The sequence below is a fragment of the Lactuca virosa genome, chromosome 4, assembly GCF_052849685.1.
Source record: "Lactuca virosa cultivar CGN04683 chromosome 4, Lactuca_virosa_CGN04683_v6, whole genome shotgun sequence".
Classification (NCBI taxonomy): domain Eukaryota; kingdom Viridiplantae; phylum Streptophyta; class Magnoliopsida; order Asterales; family Asteraceae; genus Lactuca; species Lactuca virosa.
This window is the reverse complement of record NC_136429.1, coordinates 133,760,083-133,775,715: the sequence shown is the minus strand read 5'-3', so window position 1 is coordinate 133,775,715 and position 15,633 is coordinate 133,760,083. Positions and strand designations below refer to the sequence as shown.

Here is a 15,633-nt window from a genome sequence, read left to right as displayed (position 1 = left end):
CTTGGACTTTAGTCGATCGATGTTGACTTTGGTACCTTGTGATGAAGGACGTTCTAATTGATATCCCAATTTGGTTTCCCTCTGGACTCTTTTATTATGAAGTTGTTATATCATAATTATTAATTTTTTTGGCTTTGAAACCAACTGTGTGGGCAAGAAGTATTCAACCTTCGATTTGCATAGCTATAAGTTAGAAATTTTAATGGTTTTTGAAATGATATATAATATCCAAATAAAAACTCTTTGAGATTGTTATTTTTTTTAAGAATCTATTTACGGTGTGGTTGAATTAAGGTTTTTTTTCCTCTTTTATTTTATTTTATTTTTAACTTTGTGACTTCCTTAATTGATAAAGTAGCTAGAAATTTTCGGTGTTTGTCAATAAAATTATAAAAATGTTAGAATTAATACATTATATTTTAATACAAGTATACCTTTTAACCGATTGATGTGGATTCAAATAAGATTATTTACCATTTCATGTGTTGATGTTGTTGTGTTGTGAATCTTTCTTTCGTTCTTAACTTTTGATGTTTAATTATGTGGTGTGAATCGATTTTTTGTTATCTTCTTGTATCTCAAATTGTTCTTTTGAAAACTACAATAGCTTGCCAAGAAAGATGCTTATAGGATGACACAAGAGCCCTTCATCATCTATAATTACCGGTTTGGAAAACTTTGTGTTTACAAACTTTTGCTCTTAAATTGCCTTTCCTTTTTAATTCATAAAGACACAATACATGTGCTTGATTATGGCATGATTAATTCAATTTGGTTACCGTCATATGTTAAACATATGTAAATGGTGTTTAATTTAAGTAATTGAATATATTGGTGATTAAATATAGTTACATTTATATATTGTTGTTTGAAAAAATTATTAATTTATACATCTATTATGTTAACAATTTGATATTTATCATCATTCCCAATCATACAGGTAAAATCATCATTTACTTATATCCAGACAGTTGAATAAGTTAATAAAATAGACATTCTTAATGTATATGACACTTTATCCACACTCGTTTGTGAGAGTTCAAACCCTAAAAATGGCATATGCATTTTGGATTGTGTCATTTTTTTGTATTTTCTTTTATTATAAAGTTATCTTGCTCTTTTATTAAAAAAAACTTATAAATATGTTGGGTCTGTCATAAGGTACAAACTTAGGGGCTTCCTTTTTCTTATCTTGTTGTAGGCATGGAATACCAATAGACCGACCATATATAGACCGACCATGTTGGCTATAAGATTTAACATCCTTGTGTTAATCTTTCATCATTGATATAATGTAGATCCCATATTAATCTATCGTAATATTACTAATCACTACTAATCATACACTAATTACTTCATAATTATTATTCCAGTTTCAATAATTCAAGACTAATCATGATGTACTTTATGGAGTACGTAATGACAATTTGCATCATGATCATATAGCAATAGCCCTTGATTAAAACATGTTAATATGCCCTAATAACATGTTAATTTCTATCTTTGAGTAATTACCCTATGATAATTTGAAACTTGTAAATAGGTGCTTAAGTAGGGTTCATGTGAACCTTCATGATTTTGAAATTGATCCATACAAATGAAAATGATTGGGGTGTTACCTTGTTTTTTCCTTTAATAATCATAAGCCCTTTGATCTGATCTTAAATTTGGATTAAGAGCATTCACCTAGTTTTCTCAGCAAGAGCACACATACATGAGTTTAGGAAGTGTTTTTTTAATTAAACGAACTGAAACCGGACAGCGACAAGGTTAATTAGGTAGTTAAATGAGGTCAACGTGGTACACATAGCATATGAACGTGTAGGTAAGCCTTGGAATTTTGAAATAACCTCTAAACTTAGTACCTTGGAATTTTGAAATAACCTCTAAACTTAGTACCTTGGAATTTTGAAATAACCCATAACTTATGAATGAATTGTCTTTTAACTTTGCAAGCACATAATTTGCTCATTGTTTTACCAATTAAGTTGATTCATTTTTCATTGTTTAGTATTATACGTCCTCTTTCCATTTCAACCTTGTTTGTTCCTTAACACCTTCGTTTGGTTAGCCTCCCATTGCTCCAAATTTAATACTTTCATTATTTCAAGTAAATTTTAATTTTTCACAATTCTTCTCATTCTACCCTCATTTCCATGAAACTCATTTCTAATAAATTATATGACTTATAATAACATATATAAAGGTAATAACAATCATACTTTCTTATTTTTGTCGCTTTTGACCAAATTACACTTTTTGTAGTATTACACATATATAAGACTAGAATTTTCATTCCATTTCATATCAACCATTTATGACACCACTAGAACATAACCTATTTTTTTGGTGCGGTAGGGTTTTTTTTGGTGCGGTGGTAGCCTAAAACTTTTTGGTGTGATAGGGTTTTTTTTGGTGCCGTTGTAGCTAAACCGTACTAGTAAAAGAATTTCGCATCAATACACTAACCAACCACACCATTTAAAGCATTTATCGTTGTCGTTCGTATAACCGCAATAAAAGGTATTAAAAGCGTATTTATTGGTGCATTAGTTCATTACCGCACCATTTTATCATAGAAACCGCACCAAAAAATCATGTAATCATCGCTCTAAAAGTTTCATTCAAAAATTTCATTTCGCGCTAGTTCCCTCCGTATGTATAGATAGCATTCCCAAATCTCCCCTCTTTATTGTAATATTTCATTCAAGCTTACGCAGACAAGCTCTAGTCACCACGACCATTCGTTTACCAACATTTGAAGCACCATCACTACCACCCTCATCACTATATTCTGTCTGGTTCATGTTGTAAGTTAGTTGTTTTTTTTTATATCTGTGTACTGACTTAAGTCTTACACTTTGGTTAAATGTAAGAAGGGAAGCGTTTTTGCATCTTTCGAGTTATAACCCAACAATATTGTTAATGATCCAGAAGTCGGGGAACCAAATGAAATCCTTTATTATGTCTATTTTTTCGTTACTAGTTTTTTGTGCTTAAAAATCTTATAATATGAACTAATGTTGTGGATGTGAAAATGATGGATCCAGTGTAGGAGCATATTCAAAGCCAAAAAAGTCACCGGCTAGTAATGATGTCCTTTCTCAATTGGGTGGTAAAAGTAAAACACCCATAAAACATGAAACATATTCGAGTAGCCACCTCTCCTGCATTGATCTAAGGTCAAACACAATGACGCCATTCTAAATCTTTTGAGATCTTGAAGAGTATCGTCTATGGAGGCTTAATGGAGGTGATTGCAAGTTTAATTGGTGCGGTTATAAAAGGTGTGGTTCCATACTCACACTAGTTAATCATGTTAACCACATAAACAAATGCTTTCTGTAATAGTGCAGCTAACTTTTACAAAAAGAAAAAAAAAACAAAAAAAAGCTATTTCTCCAGCTAACCAGCTAGCTAACCAACAGACTAATTTTCCTTTATCTTCGCTTTTGGCTCCTTCGCCCTTGGTCTATGGAAATGAATGTATATGAAGGGAGGATTTTAAAAAAGATTTATTGAAATGCGAGTTTGAGTAACTCTTTAAAAACCTAGCTTATAAACTAGTTTGTAAGATTTTTTTTGACATTGCGAAAATAACAATTAAAAATAAAAAGTCGAATTGTGACGTGTCAAAAAGAACCTTCGTATGTCATCTTTGTCCTACTAGTTTTTAGCAAGCCTTTCACAATAATATTCGTTAAAAATGAACAAAAATAATAAAGTTTATCAATATTGGTAAAACTCAGTCGAAGTTTAAAGTTCCAAATAATCGAACATGCATCTTCATATGATTTGATAATCCAAAATAATACCTCCAATGTATGGAACCAATACTATGTAAATGAGAATCAACAATAATTAGTAAAAATATTGATATTAAGACAACATCACCAAGATTTTTTTAGAAAGCCCAAAGCATGAAGACCATGGGCAGAGTAAATTAATCATCAAGAGATTCAAAAATCATATATGATATTTACGGTCCAAAGAAAATGGAGAAATACAAGCGTTTAAGGCCTGATTTTGATGGAATTGAATTTTAAGTGAAAAATGGTCTTAAATCCCTGTGACTGCCTATAACGCGAATTGGAAGGTCGTGATGATGTCGTGCCGATGAGATTGTGGAATGTGGATCACACGAGGAAGCCGCACAGTATATCTATCTGGAAGAGTCTTTGTGTTCAGTTCAGCGAAATTGGGTGCTTGATTGAAATCGTGTGGCTGTCTTATCGCAGAAGAAATGTAGTATTAACTATATAGAAAAAGATGTGAAATAAACACCATTTTTGAACACTTGTGAGATCGATGTAGAAAGTTTGAAGTATGTGATTTTGAGCACCTTATAATAGTACATTAATAAAGGAAGGTGGCATATGGATATATACATAAAAAATTTTGAATGATGTTCTTCATTGCTATGTTAATAGTCAAAATAGTGTTGGTTATCGTACAATTTGGAGTCTGCTTTACAAATACTTAGGTTTCATGGTGGTTTCTACTGTACAAAATTATGTATATGTTATTAAATACAATGCAAAATTCTGGGTCATAATGAGCAGATCAGGCCAGATGCAAGTTGAATGAAGACATCCTCACGACATGGAATTGTGAGGCCACCCATTGGATGATCATAACCAAATTCTTCCTCTGATTGACGTAGCAGATCTTGGAATGAAGGCTGGTCTAATAACGATAAAGGAACAACAAATCGTCTTTTTTCTTGATCACCAACATAAACTGCAAAATGTCCTTTGGGGATGATGTCTACCGATGATGATGATGAGCGGATTCCATTGGAGAATGATCGACAGAGAACTTTTTTGGCCTGAATGATTCGAGGCATACGAATGGCCATTTTTATATGAAGGCTACGGTCTCTTTCTTCTGAAAGGATTTCTTTTATGTGAAAGATGTTGTGATGGATTTTGGTAGGAGTTGTGCTTCATATCAGCCCAATTGTATCCATTTTATAGGTCTATGAAGATTTCAATGAAGATCAAATAATAGTAGGAATTTCAAAGAAGAGATGGTGACACATTCTACCAAAAAGAAAAATCACATGGTTTTGTCTTCTAACTTGTTATTGGCCCCAACGAATTATATATGTACAATGAAGTATGCCACAAAATTTCAGTAATGCTGAGTGGCCAAGCTTGAGCTACACTATGGGCCCATGTACAAGTGAGTCTTATGGACACACATCATTATTTCTCACATGGCCATGTTTGTAAAAAATATCAGAAGGTTAGGCATCTTTTTTTCAAGTGCAACAAGTCCACAATTTCAGGTCCTGAAATCAACAAAACATCCAAAAAAAAATCAATGCTCATATCTAATCTGATATATGAATTAAACACATAGTATGCACTTAAATATTTTGCTTTTCCCTCCTGAAGAAAATCAGATATATATCTTCTGAAGGTTGTTCTGTTATCAATGATCGATACAAAAGGATCCGCTATTTGACTTTAACTGATAGCCGATTGGCTGTTTGCTTTTCCGTAACTCTGATATCAACTAATTAAGTGACCCATTGTTTTTTTATATTATTCATTTATTGATTACAAGCAGTAACTTGTGATGTTGAAAACTTGATATATATATAGGTCCATGTATCGTGGGGTCTTTCTAACTATTTTGGTAGGTTGTCAGCGATTGCCATGTTGCTTGAGTAATTAAGATTTGTAGCGGAATAAATCTCTTGGGAAGAAAGTAGGATGTGATGATGTTTAGGATGTTCCAAGAGGGGTCTCTGTTGGAATTCTTTTGTGATTATAATATTTGAAACTCAATGCCTTGCCTTTTTCCTTAGTTTTCATGATATCTATACAAGAGTTGTAGCTAGACTTTATATTGAAACCTTCCTAATTAGTAATATGGTCATGATCTAATACAAATATGCCTAATAGTTTGCCATCAGAAGAAGCTAAGTACCATGGTATTCGCAATATGAGTTCTTTTCTTTAAACTTCCGAGCTTCCTCAAGAAAGACATTAGCATGCCCTTTACAAAGTCGTTCCCTTGAGTTAATACACTAACATGTGAGATCCTACCATGAATTTTTATCTAACTATTGATCATTGGTCATCGGCCGATTTCTCTTCACCAATCAGTCCCTATCATAACAGGTTAGAGGAAAAGAACAATAACTGATAGCTCTTGGGTAGGTGGTGTTATAGAAACAACTGATCCAGGCCTTAAGGCTATAATATATGGAGAAAGATGTGGCATACACACTTTTTTTGAACAGATTGAAAATACAAGCTAAAGAACAAAAGTAAGTACGTGGTTCTGGTGGGCTTAGAGGACATTGATAAAGAAAGCCCTAATGGCATAGACATAAACACCATAAGTTGAACTATGCTCGTCATTAATGTATTAATGCTGAAACTAAATTTTGTTATCATACAATTAATTTGGAAACCACATTACTCCCTCTGATTTACAAGTAATTAATCATCATGGTGATTTTGACTGTACAAAACTGTTAGCAAACACGATGCATGCCAAGCTCTTCATCATAACGAGCTAAGGCGGCAGGCAACATCAATGAACACTTCCTCACGGCACGGAATTGTGAGGCCGCCCATTGGATGATCAAATCCAAATTCTTCCTCTGCTTGATGTAGCAAGTCTTGGAACGAAGGCTGGTTTAATAATGATAAAGGAACAACAAATCGTCTTTTCTCTTGATTACCAACATAAACTGCAAAATGTCCTTTAGGGATGATTTCTGTAGATGACCATGGACGGCTTCCGTTGGACAATGTGTTGAATGTGAAGCCACAATTGTTGAATGTGAAGCCACAATTGTTGAATGTGAAGTTTTTTCAAAGGTTGGCTGAAGACCCGGTTGTGTTTTTTGACTACTTCTGATTTCCATCTCTATATAAGAGATTCATCTGTATTTGTAAAACTTGTATCTAGAGTAACACAGAAAGAGTGCAGATTAGCACCAAGAAATATAAATTCCTAGTTACCGGTAGACGTAGACCAGAGAAGGACCGAACCACGTTAAATCCCTCGTGTTCATCCTTGTGTTCTTGTTTTTTGTGAGTTGTGTGTGTGTTTAGAGTCGTGTGTTAAGTGTCTCGATCCTAACACAATGATCGACCAAGAACTTTCTTTGCTTGAATGATCCGAGGCATACGAATAGCCATGTATATATGAAGGGTAAGGTCACTTAATTTGTTTTGGTAAAGAAATGCAATATGAAAGGATTTTGTTTTTGTGGCAGGTGCTGTGGAGAGTTGTGCTTGATATCTGCACAATTGGATGCATTATATAGGTGTAAGAAGATTTCAATAAGATTGGGTAATAGTAGGAATTTTAGCGAAGAGATTGTGACACATTCTAGCAAAATGCAAGATCACATGGTTTTGTCTTCCAATTTGTTATTGGACCCAAAGGATTAGACGTTGAATGAAGTATGCCACATATTTTCTGCAATGTAAGCGGAAAAGAGTGAGCAAAACTATGGCCCATATGTATATTTTCACATGGCTATGTTTCATTAAAAATCGTAATATTTTGCATCTTTATAATTAATTTATTTTTTGAAGTATAACCATTCCACCATTTTAGGTGGTGAAGTGGTTAACACTATCAAAAATGAAAAGGGATCAAATCTAATTAGGAATATTAATAAACCACCTACTAATATGCTTTTGAAGAAAATGTTCCACTCTAACTAAATGGGAATCGAGAGTGTCATTGGATGTATTTATGGGGAATTTGGCCATTCAAGAAGAAAATGTTGTTTCTTTCATCTAACCTGAAAAAGGAAGAGTTGTTTGAATGTGGTTTATTTTTATATTTTTTATTTCTTGTAGATGCTGAACAGAAAGAAAATGTTAATCTTAATTTGGTAGCTTAGGTTAAAAATCTTGTTATCTCTCAAAACTCCATGTAACTATTATAGCTGGCATATTTGTTAGCCAATTTCGGTATGTATATCTATGTACTTATACATACCCGGCCCATTAATGTTGACATACGGCTTATGTATGTTTTACAAGTATATATTCTTTTTCTTTAATGAGAATTGGGACAGGTTTTTCCTGATTATCTCACTTCAGCCTCCAATCCATATCTTCTCCTTTTCTTCTTGTTAGTCTTCATTCTCGGTACAACCATAGTCACCACCTTCTCTTCTCACCGATGTCTTGAACTTTTTGAGACCGACCGCATCATGTTTAGCGTCGTTGATCATCTCTTGACCATCCCGACAGAACCCCACAGAGCAATGAAAAAAATTGACTCTCTTCTCAAGTTTTAGATTTATGCTGAAAGACGGGAAAAGTCTTCATATTGAGACCGTGAACGTTTTGATATTGAAAAATCCCAAAATTTTGATTTTCTCTTTCTCAATATACCAACTTGCACTTTAGTCGATCGATGTTGACTTTGGTACCTTTTGACGAAGGACGTTCTAATTGATATCCCAATTTGGTTTCCCTCTCGACTCTTTTATTATGAGGTTATTATATCATAGTTATTAATTTTTTGGCTTTCAAACCAACTGTGTGGGCAAGAAGTATCCAACCTTCGATTTGCATAGCTATAAGTTCGAAATTTCAATGGTTTTTGAAACGATTTATAATATCCAAATAAAAACTCTTTGAGATTGTTATTATTATTATTTTTTTAAGATTCTATTTACGGTGTGGTTGAATTAAAGTTTTTGTCCCATTTTTTTTCTTTTATTTTTAACTTTGTGACTTCCCTAATTGATAAAGTTGCTAGAAATTTTCGGTGTTTGTCAATAAAATTATAAAAATGTTAGAATTAATATTGTCATTTTAGCAAATAACCTTATATTTTAATACAAGTATACCTTTTAACCGATTGATGTGGATTCAAATAAGATTATTTACCATTTCATTCGTTGATGTTGTTATGTTGTGAATCTTTCTTTCGTTCTTAACTTTTGATGTTTATGTGGTGTGAATCGATTTTTTGTTATCTTGTTGTATCTCAAATTGTTCTTTTGAAAACTACAATAGCTTGCCAAGGAAGATGCTTATAGGATAACACAAGAGCCCTTCATCATCTATAATTACCGGTTTGGAAAACTTTGTGTTTAGAAACTTTTGCTCTTAAATTGCCCTTCCTTTTTAATTCATAAAGACACAATAAATGTGCTTGATTATGTCATGATTAATTCAATTTGGTTACCATCATATGTTAAACATATGTAAATGGTGTTTAATTTAAGTAATTGAATATATTGGTGATTAAATTAGTTACATTTATATATTGTTGTTTGAAAAAAATATTAATTTATACATCTATTATGTTGACAATTTGATATTTATCATCATTCTCAATTATACAGGTAAAATCATCATCTACTTATATCCAGACAGTTGAATAAGTTAATAAGACAGTTGAATAAGTTAATAAAATAGACATTCTTAATGTATATGACACTTTATCCACACTCGTTTGTGAGAGTTCAAACCCTAAAAATGGCATATGCATTTTGGATTGTGTCTTTTTTTTCTTGTATTTTCTTTTATTATAAAGTTGTCGTGCTCTTTTATTAAAAAAAATTATAAATGTGTTGGGTCTGTCATAAGGTACAAACATAGGGGCTTTTTTTTCTTATCTTGCTGTAGGCATGGAATACCAATAGACCGACCCTGCTGGCTATAAGATTTAACATCCTTGTGTTAATCTTTCATCATTGATATAATGTAGATCCAATATTAATTTATCATGATATTTACTAATACTAATCACACACTAATTACTTCATAATTATTATTCCAGTTTCAATAATTCAAGACTAATCATGATGTACTTTATGGAGTACGTAATGACAATTTGCATCATGATCATATAGCAATAGCCCTCGATTAAAACATGTTAATATGCCCTAATAACATGTTAATTTCTATCTTTGAGTAATTACCCTATGATAATTTGAAACTTGTAAATAAGTGCTTAAGTAGGGTTCATGTGAACTTTCATGATTTTGAAATTGATCCATACAAATGAAAATGATTGGGGTGTTACCTTGTTTTTTCCTTTAATAATCATAATCCCTTTGAGTTGATCTTAAATTTGGATTAAGAGCATTCACCTAGTTTTCTCAGCAAGAGCACACATACATGACTTTAGGAAGTGTTTTTTTTTTAATTAAACGATCTGAAACCGGGCAGCAATAAGGTTAATTAGGTAGTTAAATGAGGTCAGCGTGGTACACATAGCATATGAACATGTACGTAAGCCTTGGAATTTTGAAATAACCTCTAAAGTTAGTACCTTGGAATTTTGAAATAACCCATAACTTATGAATGAATTGTCTTTTAACTTTGCAAACTCATAATTTGCTCATTGTTTTACCAATTAAGTTGATTCATTTTTCATTGTTTAGTATTATACGTCCTCTTTCAATTTCAACCTTGTTTGTTCCTTAACACCTTCGTTTGATTAGCCTCCCATTGCTCCAAATTTAATACTTTCATTATTTCAAGTAAATTTTAATTTTTCTCAATTCTTCTCGTTTTACCCTCATTTCCATGAAACTCATTTCTAATAAATTATACGACTTATAATAATAACATATATAAAGGTAATAACAATCATACTTTCTTATTTTTGTCGCTTTTGACCAAATTACACTTTTTGTAGTATTACACATATATAAGACTAGAATTTTCATTCCATTTCATATTAACCATTTATGACACAACTAGAACATAACCTGTTTTTTGGTGCGGTAGGGTTTTTTTTGGTGCGGTGGTAGCCTAAAACTTTTTGGTGTGATAGGGTTTTTTTTGGTGCCGTTGTAGCTAAACCGTACTAGTAAACGAATTTTGCATCAGTACACCAACCAACCACACCATTTAAAGCATTTATCGTTGTCGTTCCTATAACCGCAATAAAAAGCATTAAAAGCGTATTTATTGGTGCATTAGATCAATATCACACCATTTTATCATAGAAACCGCACCAAAAAATCATGTAATCATCCCTCTAAAAGTTTCATTCAAAACTTTCATTTCGCGCTAGTTCCCTCCGTATGTATAGATAGCATTCCCAAATCTTCCCTCTTAATTCTAATATTTCATTCAAGCTTAGGCAGACAAGCTCTAGTCACCACGACCATTCGTTTACCAACATTTGAAGCACCATCACTACCACCCTCATCACTATATTCTGTCTGGTTCATGTTGTAAGTTAGTTGTTTTTTTTTATATCTATGTACTGAATTAAGTCTTACACTTTGGTTAAATGTAAGATGGGAAGCGTTTTAGCATTTTTCGAGTTATAACCCAACAATATTGTTAATGATCCAGAAGTCGGGGAACCAAATGAAATCCTTTATTATGTCTATCTTTTCGTTACTAGTTTTTTGTGGTTCAAAATTTTATCATATGAACTAATGTTTTGGAGGTGAAAATGATGGATCCAGTGTAGGAGCATATTCAAAGCCAAAAGAGTCACCGGCTAGTAATGATGTCCTTTCTCAATTGGGTGGTAAAAGTAAAACACCCATAAAACATGAAACATATTCGAGTAGCCACCTCTCCTGCATTGATCTAAGGTCAAACACAATGACGCCATTCTAAATCTTTTGAGATCTTGAAGAGTATCGTCTATGGAGGCTTAATGGAGGTGATTGCAAGTTTAATTGGTGCGGTTATAAAAGGTGTGGTTCCATACTCACACTAGTTAATCATGTTAACCACATAAACAAATGCTTTCTGTAATAGTGCAGCTAACTTTTACAAAAAGAAAAAAAAAACAAAAAAAACTATTTCTCCAGCTAACTAGCTAGCTAACCAACAGACTAATTTTCCTTTATCTTCGCTTTTGGCTCCTTCGCCCTTGGTCTATGGAAATGAATGTATATGAAGGGAGGATTTTAAAAAAGATTTATTGAAATGCGAGTTTGAGTAACTCTTTAAAAACCTAGCTTATAAACTAGTTTGTAAGATTTTTTTTGACATTGCGAAAATAACAATTAAAAATAAAAAGTCGAATTGTGACGTGTCAAAAAGAACCTTCGTATGTCATCTTTGTCCTACTAGTTTTTAGCAAGCCTTTCACAATAATATTCGTTAAAAATGAACAAAAATAATAAAGTTTATCAATATTGGTAAAACTCAGTCGAAGTTTAAAGTTCCAAATAATCGAACATGCATCTTCATATGATTTGATAATCCAAAATAATACCTCCAATGTATGGAACCAATACTATGTAAATGAGAATCAACAATAATTAGTAAAAATATTGATATTAAGACAACATCACCAAGATTTTTTTAGAAAGCCCAAAGCATGAAGACCATGGGCAGAGTAAATTAATCATCAAGAGATTCAAAAATCATATATGATATTTACGGCCCAAAGAAAATGGAGAAATACAAGCGTTTAAGGCCTGATTTTGATGGAATTGAATTTTAAGTGAAAAATGGTCTTAAATCCCTGTGACTGCCTATAACGCGAATTGGAAGGTCGTGATGATGTCGTGCCGATGAGATTGTGGAATGTGGATCACACGAGGAAGCCGCACAGTATATCTATCTGGAGGAGTCTTTGTGTTCAGCTCAGCGAAATTGGGCGCTTGATTGAAATCGTGTGGCTGTCTTATCGCAGAAGAAATGTAGTATTAACTATATAGAAAAAGATGTGAAATAAACACCATTTTTGAACACTTGTGAGATCGATGTAGAAAGTTTGAAGTATGTGATTTTGAGCACCTTATAATAGTACATTAATAAAGGAAGGTGGCATATGGATATATACATAAAAAATTTTGAATGATGTTCTTCATTGCTATGTTAATAGTCAAAATAGTGTTGGTTATCGTACAATTTGGAGTCTGCTTTACAAATACTTAGGTTTCATGGTGGTTTCTACTGTACAAAATTATGTATATGTTATTAAATACAATGCAAAATTCTGGGTCATAATGAGCAGATCAGGCCAGATGCAAGTTGAATGAAGACGTCCTCACGACATGGAATTGTGAGGCCACCCATTGGATGATCATAACCAAATTCTTCCTCTGATTGACGTAGCAGATCTTGGAATGAAGGCTGGTCTAATAACAATAAAGGAACAACAAATCGTCTTTTTTCTTGATCACCAACATAAACTGCAAAATGTCCTTTGGGGATGATGTCTACCGATGATGATGATGAGCGGATTCCATTGGAGAATGATCGACAGAGAACTTTTTTGGCCTGAATGATTCGAGGCATACGAATGGCCATTTTTATATGAAGGCTACGGTCTCTTTCTTCTGAAAGGATTTCTTTTATGTGAAAGATGTTGTGATGGATTTTGGTAGGAGTTGTGCTTCATATCAGCCCAATTGTATCCATTTTATAGGTCTATGAAGATTTCAATGAAGATCAAATAATAGTAGGAATTTCAAAGAAGAGATGGTGACACATTCTACCAAAAAGAAAAATCACATGGTTTTGTCTTCTAACTTGTTATTGGCCCCAACGAATTATATATGTACAATGAAGTATGCCACAAAATTTCAGTAATGCTGAGTGGCCAAGCTTGAGCTACACTATGGGCCCATGTACAAGTAAGTGAGTCTTATGGACACACATCATTATTTCTCACATGGCCATGTTTGTAAAAAATATCAGAAGGTTAGGCATCTTTTTTTCAAGTGCAACAAGTCCACAATTTCAGGTCCTGAAATCAACAAAACATCCAAAAAAAAATCAATGCTCATATCTAATCTGATATATGAATTAAACACATAGTATGCACTTAAATATTTTGCTTTTCCCTCCTGAAGAAAATCAGATATATATCTTCTGAAGGTTGTTCTGTTATCAATGATCGATACAAAAGGATCCGCTATTTGACTTTAACTGATAGCCGATTGGCTGTTTGCTTTTCCGTAACTCTGATATCAACTAATTAAGTGACCCATTGTTTTTTTATATTATTCATTTATTGATTACAAGCAGTAACTTGTGATGTTGAAAACTTGATATATATAGGTCCATGTATTGTGGGGTCTTTCTAACTATTTTGGTAGGTTGTCAGCGATTGCCATGTTGCTTGAGTAATTAAGATTTGTAGCGGAATAAATCTCTTGGGAAGAAAGTAGGATGTGATGATGTTTAGGATGTTCCAAGAGGGGTCTCTGTTGGAATTCTTTTGTGATTATAATATTTGAAACTCAATGCCTTGCCTTTTTCCTTAGTTTTCATGATATCTATACAAGAGTTGTAGCTAGACTTTATATTGAAACCTTCCTAATTAGTAATATGGTCATGATCTAATACAAATATGCCTAATAGTTTGCCATCAGAAGAAGCTAAGTACCATGGTATTCGCAATATGAGTTCTTTTCTTTAAACTTCCGAGCTTCCTCAAGAAAGACATTAGCATGCCCTTTACAAAGTCGTTCCCTTGAGTTAATACACTAACATGTGAGATCCTACCATGAATTTTTATCTAACTATTGATCATTGGTCATCGGCCGATTTCTCTTCACCAATCAGTCCCTATCATAACAGGTTAGAGGAAAAGAACAATAACTGATAGCTCTTGGGTAGGTGGTGTTATAGAAACAACTGATCCAGGCCTTAAGGCTATAATATATGGAGAAAGATGTGGCATACACACTTTTTTTGAACAGATTGAAAATACAAGCTAAAGAACAAAAGTAAGTACGTGGTTCTGGTGGGCTTAGAGGACATTGATAAAGAAAGCCCTAATGGCATAGACATAAACACCATAAGTTGAACTATGCTCGTCATTAATGTATTAATGCTGAAACTAAATTTTGTTATCATACAATTAATTTGGAAACCACATTACTCCCTCTGATTTACAAGTAATTAATCATCATGGTGATTTTGACTGTACAAAACTGTTAGCAAACACGATGCATGCCAAGCTCTTCATCATAACGAGCTAAGGCGGCAGGCAACATCAATGAACACTTCCTCACGGCACGGAATTGTGAGGCCGCCCATTGGATGATCAAATCCAAATTCTTCCTCTGCTTGATGTAGCAAGTCTTGGAACGAAGGCTGGTTTAATAATGATAAAGGAACAACAAATCGTCTTTTCTCTTGATTACCAACATAAACTGCAAAATGTCCTTTAGGGATGATTTCTGTAGATGACCATGGACGGCTTCCGTTGGACAATGTGTTGAATGTGAAGCCACAATTGTTGAATGTGAAGCCACAATTGTTGAATGTGAAGTTTTTTCAAAGGTTGGCTGAAGACCCGGTTGTGTTTTTTGACTACTTCTGATTTCCATCTCTATATAAGAGATTCATCTGTATTTGTAAAACTTGTATCTAGAGTAACACAGAAAGAGTGCAGATTAGCACCAAGAAATATAAATTCCTAGTTACCGGTAGACGTAGGCCAAAGAAGGACCGAACCACGTTAAATCCCTCGTGTTCATCCTTGTGTTCTTGTTTTTCGTGAGCTGTGTGTGTGTTTAGAGTCGTGTGTTAAGTGTCTCGATCCTAACACAATGATCGACCAAGAACTTTCTTTGCTTGAATGATCCGAGGCATACGAATAGCCATGTATATATGAAGGGTAAGGTCACTTAATTTGTTTTGGTAAAGAAATGCAATATGAAAGGATTTTGTTTTTGTGGCAGGTGCTGTGGAGAGTTGT

At 33.3% G+C, this 15,633-nt stretch overlaps 2 protein-coding genes across 2 annotated transcripts; both read right to left on the bottom strand.

Annotated features, from left to right (window-relative positions):
• Nucleotides 1-4,359: 4,359 nt before the first annotated feature.
• On the bottom strand, nucleotides 4,360-4,936 carry LOC145168486 (auxin-induced protein 15A-like). Its single transcript, XM_079087283.1, has one exon. The coding sequence runs from the start codon at nucleotides 4,856-4,858 to the stop codon at nucleotides 4,550-4,552; it is 309 nt and encodes a 102-aa protein (XP_078943409.1). The 5' UTR covers nucleotides 4,859-4,936; the 3' UTR covers nucleotides 4,360-4,549.
• A 7,796-nt stretch (nucleotides 4,937-12,732) lies between these two features.
• Nucleotides 12,733-13,310, bottom strand: LOC145168485 (auxin-induced protein 15A-like). The gene has a single exon (XM_079087282.1). The coding sequence runs from the start codon at nucleotides 13,230-13,232 to the stop codon at nucleotides 12,924-12,926; it is 309 nt and encodes a 102-aa protein (XP_078943408.1). The 5' UTR covers nucleotides 13,233-13,310; the 3' UTR covers nucleotides 12,733-12,923.
• Between the last annotated feature and the right edge of the window lie 2,323 nt (nucleotides 13,311-15,633).

What these genes read in the sequence shown, in the direction of transcription:
- LOC145168486 (XM_079087283.1), bottom strand. Translation starts at nt 4,858, where the DNA reads ATGGCCATTCGTATGCCTCGAATCATTCAGGCCAAAAAAGTTCTCTGT.
- LOC145168485 (XM_079087282.1), bottom strand. Translation starts at nt 13,232, where the DNA reads ATGGCCATTCGTATGCCTCGAATCATTCAGGCCAAAAAAGTTCTCTGT.